The sequence below is a fragment of the Patiria miniata genome, unplaced genomic scaffold (assembly GCF_015706575.1).
Source record: "Patiria miniata isolate m_02_andy unplaced genomic scaffold, ASM1570657v1 HiC_scaffold_18, whole genome shotgun sequence".
Taxonomy (NCBI): Eukaryota; Metazoa; Echinodermata; class Asteroidea; order Valvatida; family Asterinidae; genus Patiria; species Patiria miniata.
The window spans coordinates 4264185-4279080 of NW_024037056.1; the positions used below are offsets into that span (position 1 = coordinate 4264185).

Consider the following 14896-nt stretch of genomic DNA (forward strand, 5'->3'; position numbering starts at 1 on the left):
CCAAAAGCATAATACGCAAGGCCATCGTACATAATGATAACGCCGATCGCACGTACGGTTGTTGAACATATTAATTGTTCATCCTATGACCCCCTGAGATCCGAACAACTTGAAGCAAACATGGCGCGGTTAATTGTGGCAGTTATTGTCGTCGTAGCGGCGGTGGCGGCGTACGTGGTTCTGGAACCCGTGCCCGACGATGTGGGCGAGAGGCCCTGGGCCGTGAAAATGGAGTCATTCCGTAGGACTTGGGTGAGTTTGGAGTAATATCGTGTCCAATATAGGTTGCAAAAACAAGCAATTTGGCCGTACTATCAAGGGGGCGTGTAAGGTACAAAGTCACATCAAACTGCTACGTGTACCATTGCATACCGTTTTACAGCGTGACTTAATGGAAATATATACAATTCACCATTTATAAATTTGGGGACATAATTCAGCATGAACGATAAACACGTGGACAATTAGGGGAACACATTAATTAAAGTGAGTTTAATTTGGAACTGGAATGACTCGCTGACTGAACGTCGCATTTGGGCCGGGCAGTGCTATCATATAGGATTACCCCGTACCGCCAATGAATGGGTCAAATTCTGCCCATTGTGTACTGTGTAGACCAGATGAATGAATTACACTCGGCCATATACTAAATTGAAAGCGAGGTAAATTCTTCATTTTTGTATAACTTGTGAGTAGAAATAAAAGCAATGAAATAACAGTTCAAATTATACTAGTCTGCTCTGATGAATAAATAAAAATTGTGATTAAGCATACCTGATGTTTTAAGCCGCATTTTGAAAGGAAACATTTGAAAGTGAGGCTTTTAACGCTCTCCAATCATAAATAGTCTGGCAGCATCTCATTCAACACTTTACAATTTATAAAATAAATTCAGGGAACACGATCGAAAATGGCTTCCTATTGAATAATGTCTATAGGTTTGTCTTGTCTTGTTCTTGCACTTTAAAGAAACGCCATCTAAAATGGTGGACACCGACTGGTTTGAACCAGTGGCTAGAGGAAAAATCTGCCGCAGCATCACGGGCAGCCGGGCCGCGAGTACCGTATGGAGAAGCGGTGTTTGACCGGGTACCCGTCCGAATATTTGCCGATGAGCCAGCGGGAGCGAAGAAGGCTAAACGGCCGGCCATCGTCTACTATCACGGCGGAGGGTTTATAAGGGGCAGCGTGGGTGAGTGGGAGTATACCGGACTATTTTGAAAACTGGAGGATGAAGTCCTGATCGATAAATGTTTTCTAAGGGGTGTTTGTTTAAACTGATTGCTCGTTTAAATTGATTCTTTCACGGGTAGCTCAGCAGTACTAATTTTTGACAACCATCATTCAATAATGAAACGAAGTTGAACGTATGGCACATGAATTAATTTCCAATAACCAACTAATTATCCATGAAGTCACAAATGTCAGGCTTTTTAAGAAATTCTGGCTAATCATCTGAAATTCTCGATGCATACGAAGTTTTTAAAGAAGTCTCCCCGTCATACAGAAAACTGTTTGGGTCTTCGAGCCCCGCCCAGAGGACGCGCTTTTCGTTGTAATCAACAGTGAGGAATACCTTGGAAATAGAAATATAATCCTTTGACTCCGTATCGAAGTATATCAAAGATGTTATTGGCACTTTTTGAAATTTAAACCTGCATCTTTTCTACCTTCAGATAACCACCATCCCGTAACGGCCTTGCTGGCAAGAGATCTGAATGCTGTTGTGGTGTCTGTCGAGTAAGTTAAGTCCCGCCCCAAGACATAACATTACACATCCATAATGACACGATATTTGTTTCTTTTTATAATCCACCCGCAGAGGTTTTTTAAAGATCAAGGGATGTGATTTTTTTGGCGTTAATTTTATTTTCCAGTTACCTTTTGTCGCCAAAGTATCCTTTCCCGGCTGCGATAGACGACTGCACCGCTGCAACAGTCTGGTTCCTGAATCATCTCAGGGACTTCAACGTCGATCCTGCAAGAATCGCCCTCATGGGCGATAGTGCTGGAGGGAACCTGGCTGCAGCTGTGTCGCAGAGGTTCACCTTCGACCCCAAGTACCGCGACCTCCCCAAGATCAAGCTTCAGGCGCTTCTCTATCCGTGCCTTCAGGCGTTTGACTTCCAAACGCCATCTTACCAGCAATATGGCGACTTCAAGACACTGTTGCTAGACAGGCCGCTCATGACGTTTATGTGGGACTCGTATCTCCGTGGTAACAAGGCGAGCTACCGTGAAGCGATGCGCATCAACAACCACACCTCCGCGGCCGCTAAGAGGTCCCCGCTTGTCAAGAAGTGCCTGTCCCACGATCTCATCCCGGACGAGTTCAAGCAGACTGGCTACGAAGCCCCTGCAACTAACTTCGGAGATAAGAGTATCTACAACGAGATTAAAGAGGTTCTCCTGGATCCAGACTACGCTCCTCTCATGCGAGAAGACCTGAGAGGACTCCCAGAGGCTTACATCATCACCGTCAAGTATGATATCTTGAGAGATGACGGCATCATGTACGCTAAACGTCTTGAGAAGGCCGGAGTACCAGTCACTTGGAAGCATTACAAGAAAGGTTTTCATGGCATGTTCACCAGCGAGGAGGACCTTCCAACAGTCACAACACCACCAGGCACCCAGTGTGTTTCTGATTTTCTTAAGTTTGCACGAAAAAATCTATAAACACATTGGCCAGAATCATGAAAATTAAGACTAAATTATTCTAATATTAAGATCGTTAATTATTAGCCCAAATCTTCATAACGTTATACAGAACCCAATTACAAAAAGGGTGTATGGTTTTGCTAAACCCCGATAATGGTCATATTTCATTCAAAAGTAAAGCGAATTTAATGACGTCCACACTATGGTTTCAATATAATGTTACACTAACTTTCCAAAATTGGTTTTCATATATCAACTTCTCAAGTTATTGTCAAATTTTTGATAATTTTCTTTTGGAGGAATTAAGGACTAGGCCTACAACATACGGGAAATTCAATTTTACCAATCAAGTTTCTTAATTCACTTACGTTCAAAATCTGAAGGCAGTGCAAAAGATGAATGTAACATTCCTGTTATGATTGCAACATTGCAAACTCTCAGTAGTATGAATTTCATCATCAAATTTGAGACGCAGAGAATGCTTCGTCAATTTTCTTCCAACAATGATGTTTTGATCGTCTGTTGCCAAGAACTCGTTGTATGATCAAGGGTGGATCCGGGGGGGGGGGCAAAGGGGGCCATGCCCCCCCCCCCCCAAAAAAAAAACGAAACCATTTTAATTTTTTTTTATGTGACATCGCAATAAAGGCAGGCAATGAGTACACCACCATCTTTTCCTCAAAAAAACATTGGTTAAAGTGGTCAGAAATTGCCTCAGATCGCACCAAAGAGCATCTAGAATCCAAAAAATTGTCGGGGCCCTTAAGCGGGCCCCGAACCCCACGCCGTAATTTTTTTGACCCACTTTTTGGGAGGACCAAATTTTTTTTTGGCCCCCCCCAAAAATTGTGTTCTGGATCCGCCCTTGTGTATGATAATTTTGTTGATCGAAGTGTAAAACTCTTGCAATAATTTTGTTCGCATGGACAATTTTACTTGTTATATTGTTGTGACGGCCTACTGATCGAGAAGCAGTTCTTTGACTTTGCAGCTTCGTTTAAATTAATGTGTCATCTGTATAATTTCAGAAGAATTTTTTATCCGAATTGTACGTTTTTTATAAAAATCGAACTTTATTTTTTCTATACAAGAATAAGCAATAAAAACCAAGAATATCACCTTCTATTGCCATTGTGGTATATACGGATTTTTATTTTTTATTTTTTTTTTGCTGTGAAATTGTAGAAAAATTAGCGAAACACAGTTTTAGTGATATAAATATTTGACATGGTGTTAGCTCATATCCAAATGTGAAAACCGAATCTGGACGTAGACAATACATTTTGCGCAATATTTGAGGATAGTCTGGGTATATATAGATCACCAGTGTACATGTAGTTATGTTTTCTTCCCAACAGAAATGGGGAAGTAAAGTTCATGGATCAATGATCAAGTGCGCTATCAGACATCTAGGCCTACTATAGCAACGCAGTTCGACTGTTGAATGGTTCACTATCTGCAGTATGTTTGACCTGTGATTCAGTGCCAAGTATGAGTGGAACATAACGACAGATGGTGTACTTTGTGCTGCACGGATCCGTGTAGCGCATTCAAACAACGTTACTTCAAGCATAGCTGCATTATTGCACGGACACAGCACTCACTAAACGCGGAACTAGAAGGTAAAAAAGAAACATGGCGCGTTGCATGTTAGCGGTTCTAGTGGTCGCTGTGGCAGTTGCGGCGTACCTGGCGCTGCTACCGGTACCTGAGGATGTAGCTGATAGTCCATGGACGATAAAAGTTGCAGCATTCAAATTGAGATTCGTGAGTGTGTTAAAGATAATGAGGCTACTTTGGTATATAGGTCTAGTCATGAGAATAAACATGTTAATAATTAAATTATCATTGGGTACTTTGCCGCACCTATATCGTATGGGTTTCTCTTTGCTTATAATAATAACCCTTTTCCTGTAAAACTTTACCAAATGGCCTATCCCTATATATTCTTCCTTGGCCGCAAAATTCTGCTAAATATTCACTTCAATTTTTTAACTAGTAAACTGTTTTAAATCAAATTTAATGTTAATACTTTTTTCTAGTCAATTTTCTGGAAGCTTGTTCTACCCACCGGCATCAACGACTGGCTGGACGAGCGATCCAGAGCAAATGCACGGGCAGCCGGGCCGCGCGTACCGTACACAGACACGGTATTTGACCGGGTACCGGTCCGGATATTTGCCGATGAGCCAGCGGGAGGGAAGACCGATAAACGGCCGGCCATCGTCTACTATCACGGCGGAGGGTGGATACGAGGAAGCGTAGGTAAGCAGTGTACAAGGGAGTCTGGCACATGGGCCGTCAAATAATAGGAACATCGTGTACAAAAACACTCTTGACAGCTAACCCCCCTCAGCTACCCCCCCCCCCCCCGGGCCTTCTAGATCCAAATCTGGCTCCACCTCTGGCATGGGTTGCATTTCTATCGGTCTCTCATCGGCATTTATGTTCATTATCAACTACCTAATACTCCATGTTCTTCCTCACCAGATAGTTACCATCCTGTCACGGCGCTAATGGCGAGAAATCTTAACTTGGTCGTTGTCTCTGTCGAGTAAGTTGTCAACATTCTTTGATGTGACAAAATGTGCACCAAACATGGATCATACACACTTTGCTTTAAAAATGTCTTTTCATTGTTTTGGTTTTAGCTATATCTGTCAAAATGAGTTATGTCAATCGAGGGAGATCCTTTAATAATTACCTAAGAATGAGGCGATATACGAGTCTCTGGCTTTGGTCTAGGTTTTGGCACTTAAAACCAAGTGTGAACATGTTGACGTTCGACGGAGCCGTAGCTCTGGGTTGCCTTTTACGTGCACGGCAAGCTTGGTATACATGTACTTTGGCGTCATGTCACATGCATGCAAACCATAATTGATGGAATTGTTCGCATTGATCTACAGGTATCGTTTGGCGCCCAAATATCCATTTCCCACGCCGCTAGACGACTGTTCAGCTGCTACAGTCTGGTTCCTGAAGCACCTCGGCGACTTCAACGTCGATCCTGCCAGGATTGCTGTCATGGGCGATAGTGCTGGAGGGAACCTGGCTGCAGCGATGGCACAACGATTCACCTTTGACCCACAGTATCGAGATCTGCCCAAGCCTAAGCTGCAAGTCTTGATCTATCCAGCCTTGCAAGCCTTTGACTTCTACACGACGTCTTTCCAGCAACTTGGGGACCTCAAGACATTGATATTAGACCGACTTTACGTGGCCTATGCATGGGATCTGTACGGTCGCGGTAAGAAGGGGCAAGGTAGCTCCTTGAAGGCGATGATGCATAACAATCACACATCATCTGCTGCCAAAAAATCGGCCTTAGTCAAAAAATGCCTTTCCCATGATCTCATCCCGGATGAGTTCAAACAGACTGGTTACGAGGTACCCTCAACCGACTTCGGGGATGAAGACATCTACAAGGAGATCAAAGACGTCCTCTTGAATCCAGACTTCGCTCCTCTCATGCGAGAAGACCTGAGAGGACTCCCAGAGGCTTACATCCTGACCGCCGAGTATGACGTCTTGAGAGATGACGGCATCATGTACGCCAAGCGACTGGAGAAGGCCGGAGTGCCGGTCACTTGGAAGCATTACAAGAAAGGTTACCACGGCATGTTCAGTCTAGACAACCATCCATTGCCTTCTTCTCCAGTGGGCGACAAAAGTGTCTCTGATTTTATTCAATTTGCGAGTGAGAATCTTTAAGAGTGTCTGTCTTTCGTGGTAATCACCCACATTGTTCATGAAAATAAATACTCAGTTATGAATACATAATTTTGTTTTATTGAAACAAAAAACACATGAACGGCCAATTTTTTATCCGCAGTGTAGCTTTGAAAACGTTATCAAATAACAATTTCATCAGATTCTTTATAGATTTTTATTCTCTTTAGTATGATACTGAAATATAATCTTGAACCTAGGCATTCATTCTGGACGCAACCTATTTGCTGAAATGATTTGGAAAAGTACAATAATATGTTTTAAGTATTGATGTCCTTCATTCAGAAATAAAATGTTCTTTGGAAAAACAATTCTTGGAGGCAGGCGCGTAGCCATGGTTTTGTTTGCCCGTTTCAAAGACAGGATTTTCGTTCCGGTTAACCCACTTTCAAGTTCCGATTTCGCTTCTACTGCGTCCCGATTTTGCTTTTAAAAAAATAATCTCGTTGTTTCTGCCACTCTGCCCCCCCCCCCCCGGCCAAGGCCCTCCCCTCCTTCGGTCGCGCGTTGGTTTTTAGTGCGTAATAAAGGCCAACATGTACATGTGCACACCCAATCACGATTGGTTTGAGCTTCATCTTGGGTCTTGCTGCTTCCCATGTAAATTAACCTGTGAAAGAGACATACATAATTCAGTTGACTTTACTTCCGAAGAAAAACAAATTGGGAGGAATATTATTGGACCCGACAGTCTTGGTTACATTTTGCAATGGCGTTGGAGAATGTGTTTAAATAAAGATGTTTCAGGACTTCCTCTTGACTTCCTCGAAATTTGTCACATTTTCCACCCCCTTCAAAAAATAAACTAATATATAAATAAAAAAGGAAAGAAAGAGTGAAAGATGCAATTCGTTTTTACGGTCTGTTAATTTTAACTTCGCCTGTCCAGCTGGTGGCGCTATACATCTTGTACTGCAAGTTGTATAGCGCCATCAAGAGTTAGGCTAATTGATTTTTATCATCGGCGCTGCGGCGGATTCGGATTTCACCTCGACTCAGTTCTAGATTTTATGATCGAAATCTCTCCTTCTTGCAATGGGTTTTCGATATGTTGTGCGACAGGCGAAGCCCGCGGACTGTGGCGATATCTTGAGACTGATCAAAGAACTGGCCGAGTATGAAGGAGAAAATCCCGACCAAGTTGTCAAAAACACCGAACAAGGTAAAGTTATGTCGTGTAGTTTGCAGGCTACAAAACAAATGCACGAACGTCAACAAAACTTGGGGGGGGGGGGGCCGCCGGGGGGGGGGGGAGAGCTAAACGCTTGGGATGGGGGAGTTATTCCTCCGTGATATGATGATTTAGTGAAAAACGGATGAGGGCCAGACCTAAAAGTAAGGCAATGCCAGCCAACATCAAAGTACTCGCACTGCCACTACTCCTAGAACTATGAGGCTCCACATAGTGGAGCCTCATAGGTTCAGAACCCCGGATAATTGTTGTCAGCACAAAACACTAATTAAGTACAAAAACGTCCATCCCAACCAAGCTATTTCCCACAGAACCGCTGCACAGTTTGCCCCTAAACTCCGTACAATACCTCATGACATACTCACGTTATGTGCACCCAACAAACATCGGTGGATTCTGTCTGTTTTCGGCAAAAATGATGAAAAATATGCCCTTTCCGCACTGAGCCAACCTAACACTTGAAACGAGCACGCGCGCAGAATGATCGCAGTCATTTTCGGTTCGATCGCTCGGAGCGCGCCGCGGGGGGTACGTATTTGCACTTGTACGCATGCGCATACTATCGTTCCGCTCCTACACCATACCCCCCGCGGCGCGCTCCGAGCGATCGAACCGAAAATGACTGCGATCATTCTGCGCGCGTGCTCGTTTCAAGTGTTAGGTTGGCTCAGTGCGGAAAGGGCATATTTTTCATCATTTTTGCCGAAAACAGACAGAATCCACCGATGTTTGTTGGGTGCACATAACGTGAGTATGTCATGAGGTATTGTACGGAGTTTAGGGGCAAACTGTGCAGCGGTTCTGTGGGAAAAAGCTTGGTTGGGATGGACGTTTTTGTACTTAATTAGTGTTTTGTGCTGACAACAATTTTCCGGGGTTCTGAACCTATGAGGCTCCACTACGTGGAGCCTCATAGTTCTAGGAGTACACTGCCACTGCATTCCTTCATGGTCGCTGCTTTGTTTGCCACGTACATATTCTGGCGATCGTGTATCGGGCGCCGCAGGCCCAGTTCCTATATATAAGGGAACAAAATCCACTTTTAAATTATTTGACTTTACCAAACTAGTTGGTGACATTAAGAACATACAAGTATGCCATAGATAGAGAGGGCAGGGTTTTGAATTTTTTAGGGAACTTTGGGGTAAACTGACGATGACAACGACAAAAAGCAACAAAAATAAAGATGACGATCACTGCACAATGCACAGTGAATGCGTATAAAGCATGAATCGCTTGACAACAACCGTAAACCGCATAGGAAAATCGTAATTTCTACCCCAAGAAACTGTTCCAAAAGAAAAATTAAAAAAATGCGTCATTAAATTGAGAGAAATCTGCTTTAGGTTGAAAAGATCATTTTTTAGTAATAAAAAACAACCTTGACTCTAATTAAATTGATACTAAACAGGGGCCCTACACTACAAGATCGCCCATAATATTCTAAACATAAAGGATTTGAGTAACATTAGTGGACATTTTCGTAGAATTTTGTTACATAATTAAATTGGAAAAGTTTCTCAATCTCAGTCCCTTCAAAGTAGTCGGACACAAGATTTGTGCAGTTGGATTCTCCCCTGGTTGAAAATGCCCCGTCTTACCTCTTAGTAATTTGTAAAGTCAACATTTGGTTGTGTTTATTCATTATTGACTAAAAGTTGTGAAATGGAGCACACTTATTAAATGCATATTTTGCATGATTTAAAATATTATTACCTCCACCCAACCCCACTCCAACCCCCCCCCCCCCCCCACCTCCACCTCCCCACCCCACCCCTTTGTTGATTGATGTGCTATTTTATATTTACTGAATCAGGATATAAAAATTGTAAAACAGCCTTTGTGACCTTTCAAATTAAGATTTAGACCCATACTGTTTGATTAGTCTTAGTCTATCCTCATCATTCATGTGCAGATATGCAGAATGACAGTTTTGGTGACCAAGCCTTCTTTCACTGTCTCGTTGCCGTGGCAACCGATGATGACATACCCCCTGGTGACTGTGGTGAGGCAGGGAGGGGTACTGTGGTAGCGTATGCCATGTACTTCTATGCTTACAGTGCCTGGGTAGGCCGGCTGATGTATTTGGAAGACCTATATATTAAGCCAACTCACAGAGGTAATAAGGAGAGGTGTTGTGAACCCGTTTTGACCATTTCATGAAACGTCCCCATCCAGTCTTTGAGTCATTCATCTTTCCCTTCAAACCTAACGGGTTCATTTCCGCACATCTGCAGATAACCATAAAATGACACGGGGAATAACCTCTTCTCATTCAATAACTAAACTCTCATGGCAAAGTTGCACAACAAACCTTCCCTTTTCCTCTAAGTTTGACAACTACTGTTTGTAACAAAAATAACGGCAGATGTCTTGCACTATAATTTTTTTCAAGTGGCATCATGCCCCATTGACAGCCTTGGGACGTTCTTTAAAACCTCTGCGATCTTCATGGAGTATAAGGTTCATGCCCCAAGGATCCCTTTAAGAAAGACAGAAGATTTTTCAACCATACTACCCAAGCGCTGTATGCACAGATCCACATGTGGCATGTTCCCAGCATGGACCCCCCTCATCGTCTCATCCATCAGTCCATGTTGTTCTTCATCGGTAGTCTTACTTCAAGACTGGGGTTTGAATTTATTTCCCCAATGCAGGGGATCCCCGACAAGCACGATAAAGCCATCACGGCCGTAGAGGTAACTGTCAACAAGATCTAAGGAACTTTGGCGGCGCTACCCGGGAAATTCTGAGCATACATGTACCTCTTACATGTTCACTAGCTTGAATACAGTGTACTAGAGGTACATGCTTGGCATTTGCAGTCTTGATCCAAGTCTGAGTCCATTCTTTGACAGAGACGACCTCATCAGTTGCCTCACCTACAAGTCAGAGACGGACAGATTGGTCTCCAAAACTGTCTTGTGTTGTAAACCTGTGTTGTGAAGGAAGAGAGTAAAGAATCGAGTGGGTGTAGCTCAGATATAGACAAAGGCTCAACCACCTGCTTTATCCTGTTTCAGCAATGTATTATACGGCATCAGTTTCCTCAGACAAAAAATCCTCACTGCCTGGGCCGAATAAAAAAAACAAACATGTTTAGCATCCTGCCTTTTTGGAAAAAAGGAAGGAGGGGGGCCCTTTTTTTCCCCTTTTTTTCCTGCCCTTTTTTTCCCCCCCTCCAAAATGGCCGCCCAACCGGGCTATTTTTCAAGATGGCCGCCAGCTTTTTTTTTAATGGCTGCCATTGGACTCAGGAAATGACATACCAGCTAGATGGGCTACATGGGCTAGATGCAACAGACAAAGAGGCCAAAATGTTGTTACTGTTTAAAATTGATTATTTTTTTTTTTTTTTTTTATTTTTACAAGGAGGCAGCCTCCAAAAAGGGTAAGCGGGTGGGGACGCTAAACATGTTTGTTTTTTATTTGGCCTTTTATTGATTTTGATCTTCAATGACTTTCTTCATTGAGGATGCTGTCTATATGGCTTTGAGATTTACCGACGTGCCAAATGGATTTTACTCATCAGGTTTGAGAAATGATAGCTTCGGGGATCACGCCTTCTTCCACTGTCTTGTCGGTGAGGCAGTTGACGAGGAGGAACCCACAGTTAAAGGAACCACGGTGGCGTATGCCATGTATTTCTGTGCATACAGCACCTGGATAGGAAGGTTGCTGTACCTAGAAGATCTGTTTATTCAGCCATCACATAGAGGTGAAGAAGACAGGCTTTAGGAGTTGTGAACTTTGATCACAAAATGAGCCACAAAATGTGCAAATTGCTATATTTCAATGGGACAAAGCAAAAATTTGAAAAGGTGCTTGATTTGTTTTGTTTTAGTTTGTTTTAAGGTTAACCACAATCCATAACTTCCCCTTCACCTTCTCGCCCCACCCCCTTTTTTTCGGGGGGGGGGAGTTCTATCAAACATCTATAAACACTTGTAACCCTTTTCATTTGCTGGAAACCATCATCTGATCTTGAATCATTCAAAATCTATCTAACATTCACTGGCCAGTAAACCAATGATTTTTACAGGTTAAGGGGTAGGTACTTAAAGTTGTTTAAACCATTTAGAGTCTGTCACATTTCACTGGAAGCATGGCCTGGAAAGTCATGTCAACTCATTTGCTTAACTGCGCACAGGGGCTTGTCGCTGTCCATTGGTCTTTCAAGTCACCACTAAGAATTGCACTTCAATCTATTGCTTAAATATTGTCATGTTTACCTGTTCTCCCCTTCCAGTCCCTCCGTTTAATTGCTGTGCTTGTTTCTTTGTTGATGTTTTTTTTTTTTGACACAGGGAAAGGTTTAGGAAAAGCAATGGTTTGCAAGGTTGCACAGGTAAGCACACGTTGTACAGAGTGAGTCACAATGATCTGGACTCAAGTTCACCATTTTTTTGGTGGCAAATAGAGTTAGTATATTGAAAAAAAACTGAGTGTTTCATTCAATGAATGGTTATTACCTTGTCTTCCACAGGAATTTTGAAATTTTCAAATTAGTGGCTGTGGTGAGGAGTTATGCCATTTTCATTGAAGTGGCTCATTTTCCATTCTGCACATGGAATTGGTTTTGCCCTTTTTAAATGTGTCAATAACGTCAAGTGAGTCAGACACCATGGTATAGTACTGCTTCACATCAGTACACGATTTCAATACATTTGTTGAACCAAGGAACTGTGGTCAAAGTGTTTTTTAGTGTGTGTTCTTTGCTAGCGCTTTTCTTCAAAATGGTACAAAGGATATACATGAAACTTTCACCAAATACATGTATGTCCACAATAACAGCCTATAACATCTCTCATTTGCACCTGTTTTGATAATTGCTACATATTTTTTAATATTTTCTTTAATTTGGGTCCAGATCATTCTGACTCGCCCTGTTCTGTTAAGTAGAGTAATTACGAGAGTCTGTTAATGATTGGAGTAAAGTCAATGGACGAGTGGACAATTTTAAGTCATAGAATACACTTGCATTTTTAAATTATCACTCTGGACTTTGTGACAGTTGTCAAGGTACACTGTTATTAAAAGTTAACGGGCACTTGTTTTGAGTTTGAGAATTATCAGCACTTTGCTAGCTATTTCAGGGGGAGGGTAATTATTTTTGGTCTATTTTTATAAATTGAGATTCTGATGAACTTGTCTTGCAGATAGGAGCTGAAAAAGGCTGCAAGGGCATGCAGTGGATTGTGCAGGAATCCAACGCGAGTGCTCGCCAATTTTATGACCGGCTGAACGCCGTTGACATGACGGAGAACGATGGCTGGCGGGTCATAGGGTCCAGGGGCGAGAATTTCACCAACCTCGCCAATTCCTTACAGAATCCAGTCTCCAAAAACAACAACATCACTTTTCTGTGATGATGTCAGGAATGTAATTGAGTCTATCACAAGTCCTCAAGTCCTAGTTCAAATCAAAAGCTATTCAGATGAGCTTTGACAAAGGCATTCTTTTGTTATTGTTCATCCACTTTTTCTTGTCACTTGTGATTTACTTGTGACTGGACTTGTGATGGACTCGACTACATCCCGAGTTGATTTTTCGACAAGATAGTGTCAAATTAGTGCTGCAACCCTAGCCCTGCATGCTACTTGCATTATGTTAAAGGTAGGGTAGATCATTTGCAGCTACCAAAAAAAGTAACAAACGAAATTATTTTTTGAAAGCATACTTGGTTTAAAGATGGGGATGGCAATAAACTCGCTGTGAAATTATTCTTTCTGCCATGCTGTCATTTTGAAGAAAACAATAAAAGGCCATTTCCAAAAATGTGTCAAGTGACACATTTTTGGAAATTTCCGTTAGTAGTTTGTGATTCCACAATGCACAAATGACAAATGATGTACCCTACCTTTAATGTCTGCGTGCAGTGGACTCTCGTTTGATGAGAAGTGTCCAGTCTTTCAGATTGGGTCATGTTTTGAATGTGCCATAATAGTGGTGTACCCTATACATGGAGGGAGGCATGATTATTCAATGTGAGAAAAGAAAGCTGATAGTAAATTATCCTTGATTCATCTAAGCAATATTTGAATTATTCACTGATTTGCAAGAGTAGTGAACAATTCTTCAGGCATGCAACTTTTCCTCGGATCTGCTGATTTCCTCGTTTTTTACTTCTCATGAATGCCATTACAAATTGAAAAACACTGTACAAAGCCTTGTGTGGTTTGGAATTCCCTCGGTTTTTTTTTCTAAATTCCCAGTTGCATGCCTGATTCTTAACTTTTGCAATTTTGCAAATTGAGGCATTCTTGAGACAATTTCTTTTGGGGTGTACATCTATTGCAACTGTTTTTATGTTTTGTAAATGTGGCTGTTCACTGTTTATTTGAATCGGATCATTTCAATATGACCTCCAGAGAATCTTTCGGACACCAAGTTGAAAGTTCACTCACACTAAGACCAATCGGAGTTAACAGGGTAGGTCGGTTTTTAAGAGCTGTATCAGCCAGAGATATAAACGAGTTGAGCACTGATCAATAATTAGTCAGATCATAGGTAACCCAGGGTGACTTATATGATGATATATATAGCTTCTCATTAAAGGGAAATTACAACATTTGCAAACATCAAAAAATAAAACTACCAAATCATTTTGAAATACCTTGCTGGACTGTTAGTGAATGACAGTGTAAAGCATCCTGTAAAATCATGGCACCTGGTATACTGTCATTTTCAAGAAAAGTGGTATATTTGTATCAATTTCCAACGCTGATCGGCCGATCAGCGTTGGAAAAAACTGGCTTTTTTTCAAATACTGGCCCCAATTGACCATCGCACTTGTTTGCAATCGATTACAAACCTATGAACGGGTACGAGCCAGCTAGACTGGTTCCCTGGCCTTACAATTCCCCAATGTATGTAAACTGCTCTGTTTCTTCTTATATGGAGTCAGGGAACCAGACTACAGGAAAATGATTGTTTTTCTTGGTTTTTATGGCATTTTCGAACCCAAAACCTCAAAAAAAGTCAGTGTAACTATATTTGCTATATATTTCCAACCCCCCAATTCCATCCATTTCTGAAAATTTCAGCAAACACAAATGATGTATATTCCCTTTAAGGATTGGACGACTTGTGATGACTTATGATGTCTTTAATAATATGATTGATTGATTTGTGAAGTCTTATGATGACTTGTGATTGATTTGTGACAGTTTTATCATAACTCTGGTGATAAAAATTGCAATTTTTTTTGTAAATATATATAAGAAACAATTACATAGAGAACCTTCAGGCTCTCAAGATTACAAGAAAAACTGTACCAATGCTCAAATTAATGTTTTCTTTCATAGTATTTAC

The 14896-nt window shown here is 41.7% G+C and overlaps 3 protein-coding genes across 3 annotated transcripts; all 3 read left to right on the plus strand.

Annotated features, from left to right (window-relative positions):
- The first annotated feature begins 46 nt into the window (after positions 1-46).
- Positions 47-3262, plus strand: LOC119724316 (neutral cholesterol ester hydrolase 1-like). Its single transcript, XM_038195310.1, has 4 exons — positions 47-252; positions 970-1192; positions 1677-1740; positions 1878-3262. Exons 1-4 carry the CDS (start codon positions 121-123, stop codon positions 2677-2679), a joined length of 1221 nt encoding a protein of 406 aa, XP_038051238.1. The 5' UTR covers positions 47-120; the 3' UTR covers positions 2680-3262.
- A 793-nt stretch (positions 3263-4055) lies between these two features.
- Positions 4056-6701, plus strand: LOC119724317 (neutral cholesterol ester hydrolase 1-like). Its single transcript, XM_038195311.1, has 4 exons — positions 4056-4428; positions 4704-4926; positions 5152-5215; positions 5568-6701. Exons 1-4 carry the CDS (start codon positions 4297-4299, stop codon positions 6370-6372), a joined length of 1224 nt encoding a protein of 407 aa, XP_038051239.1. The 5' UTR covers positions 4056-4296; the 3' UTR covers positions 6373-6701.
- A 642-nt stretch (positions 6702-7343) lies between these two features.
- Positions 7344-13297, plus strand: LOC119724318 (diamine acetyltransferase 1-like). Its single transcript, XM_038195312.1, has 5 exons — positions 7344-7552; positions 9498-9701; positions 11115-11300; positions 11890-11930; positions 12742-13297. The coding sequence occupies exons 1-5, from the start codon at positions 7426-7428 to the stop codon at positions 12949-12951; spliced, it is 768 nt and encodes a 255-aa protein (XP_038051240.1). The 5' UTR covers positions 7344-7425; the 3' UTR covers positions 12952-13297.
- Positions 13298-14896: the final 1599 nt, after the last annotated feature.

Excerpts from the sequence above, each read along its gene's own strand:
- LOC119724316 (XM_038195310.1), top strand. The coding sequence starts at position 121 with ATGGCGCGGTTAATTGTGGCAGTTATTGTCGTCGTAGCGGCGGTGGCG. Across the intron at positions 253-969 it reads AGTCATTCCGTAGGACTTGG|AAACGCCATCTAAAATGGTG; the intron begins GTGAGTTTGGAG and ends TGCACTTTAAAG. Across the intron at positions 1,193-1,676 it reads GTTTATAAGGGGCAGCGTGG|ATAACCACCATCCCGTAACG; the intron begins GTGAGTGGGAGT and ends TTCTACCTTCAG.
- LOC119724317 (XM_038195311.1), top strand. The coding sequence starts at position 4,297 with ATGGCGCGTTGCATGTTAGCGGTTCTAGTGGTCGCTGTGGCAGTTGCG. Across the intron at positions 4,429-4,703 it reads CAGCATTCAAATTGAGATTC|TCAATTTTCTGGAAGCTTGT; the intron begins GTGAGTGTGTTA and ends ACTTTTTTCTAG. Across the intron at positions 4,927-5,151 it reads GTGGATACGAGGAAGCGTAG|ATAGTTACCATCCTGTCACG; the intron begins GTAAGCAGTGTA and ends CTTCCTCACCAG.
- LOC119724318 (XM_038195312.1), top strand. The coding sequence starts at position 7,426 with ATGGGTTTTCGATATGTTGTGCGACAGGCGAAGCCCGCGGACTGTGGC. Across the intron at positions 9,702-11,114 it reads TATTAAGCCAACTCACAGAG|GTTTGAGAAATGATAGCTTC; the intron begins GTAATAAGGAGA and ends TTTACTCATCAG. Across the intron at positions 11,301-11,889 it reads TATTCAGCCATCACATAGAG|GGAAAGGTTTAGGAAAAGCA; the intron begins GTGAAGAAGACA and ends TTTTTGACACAG.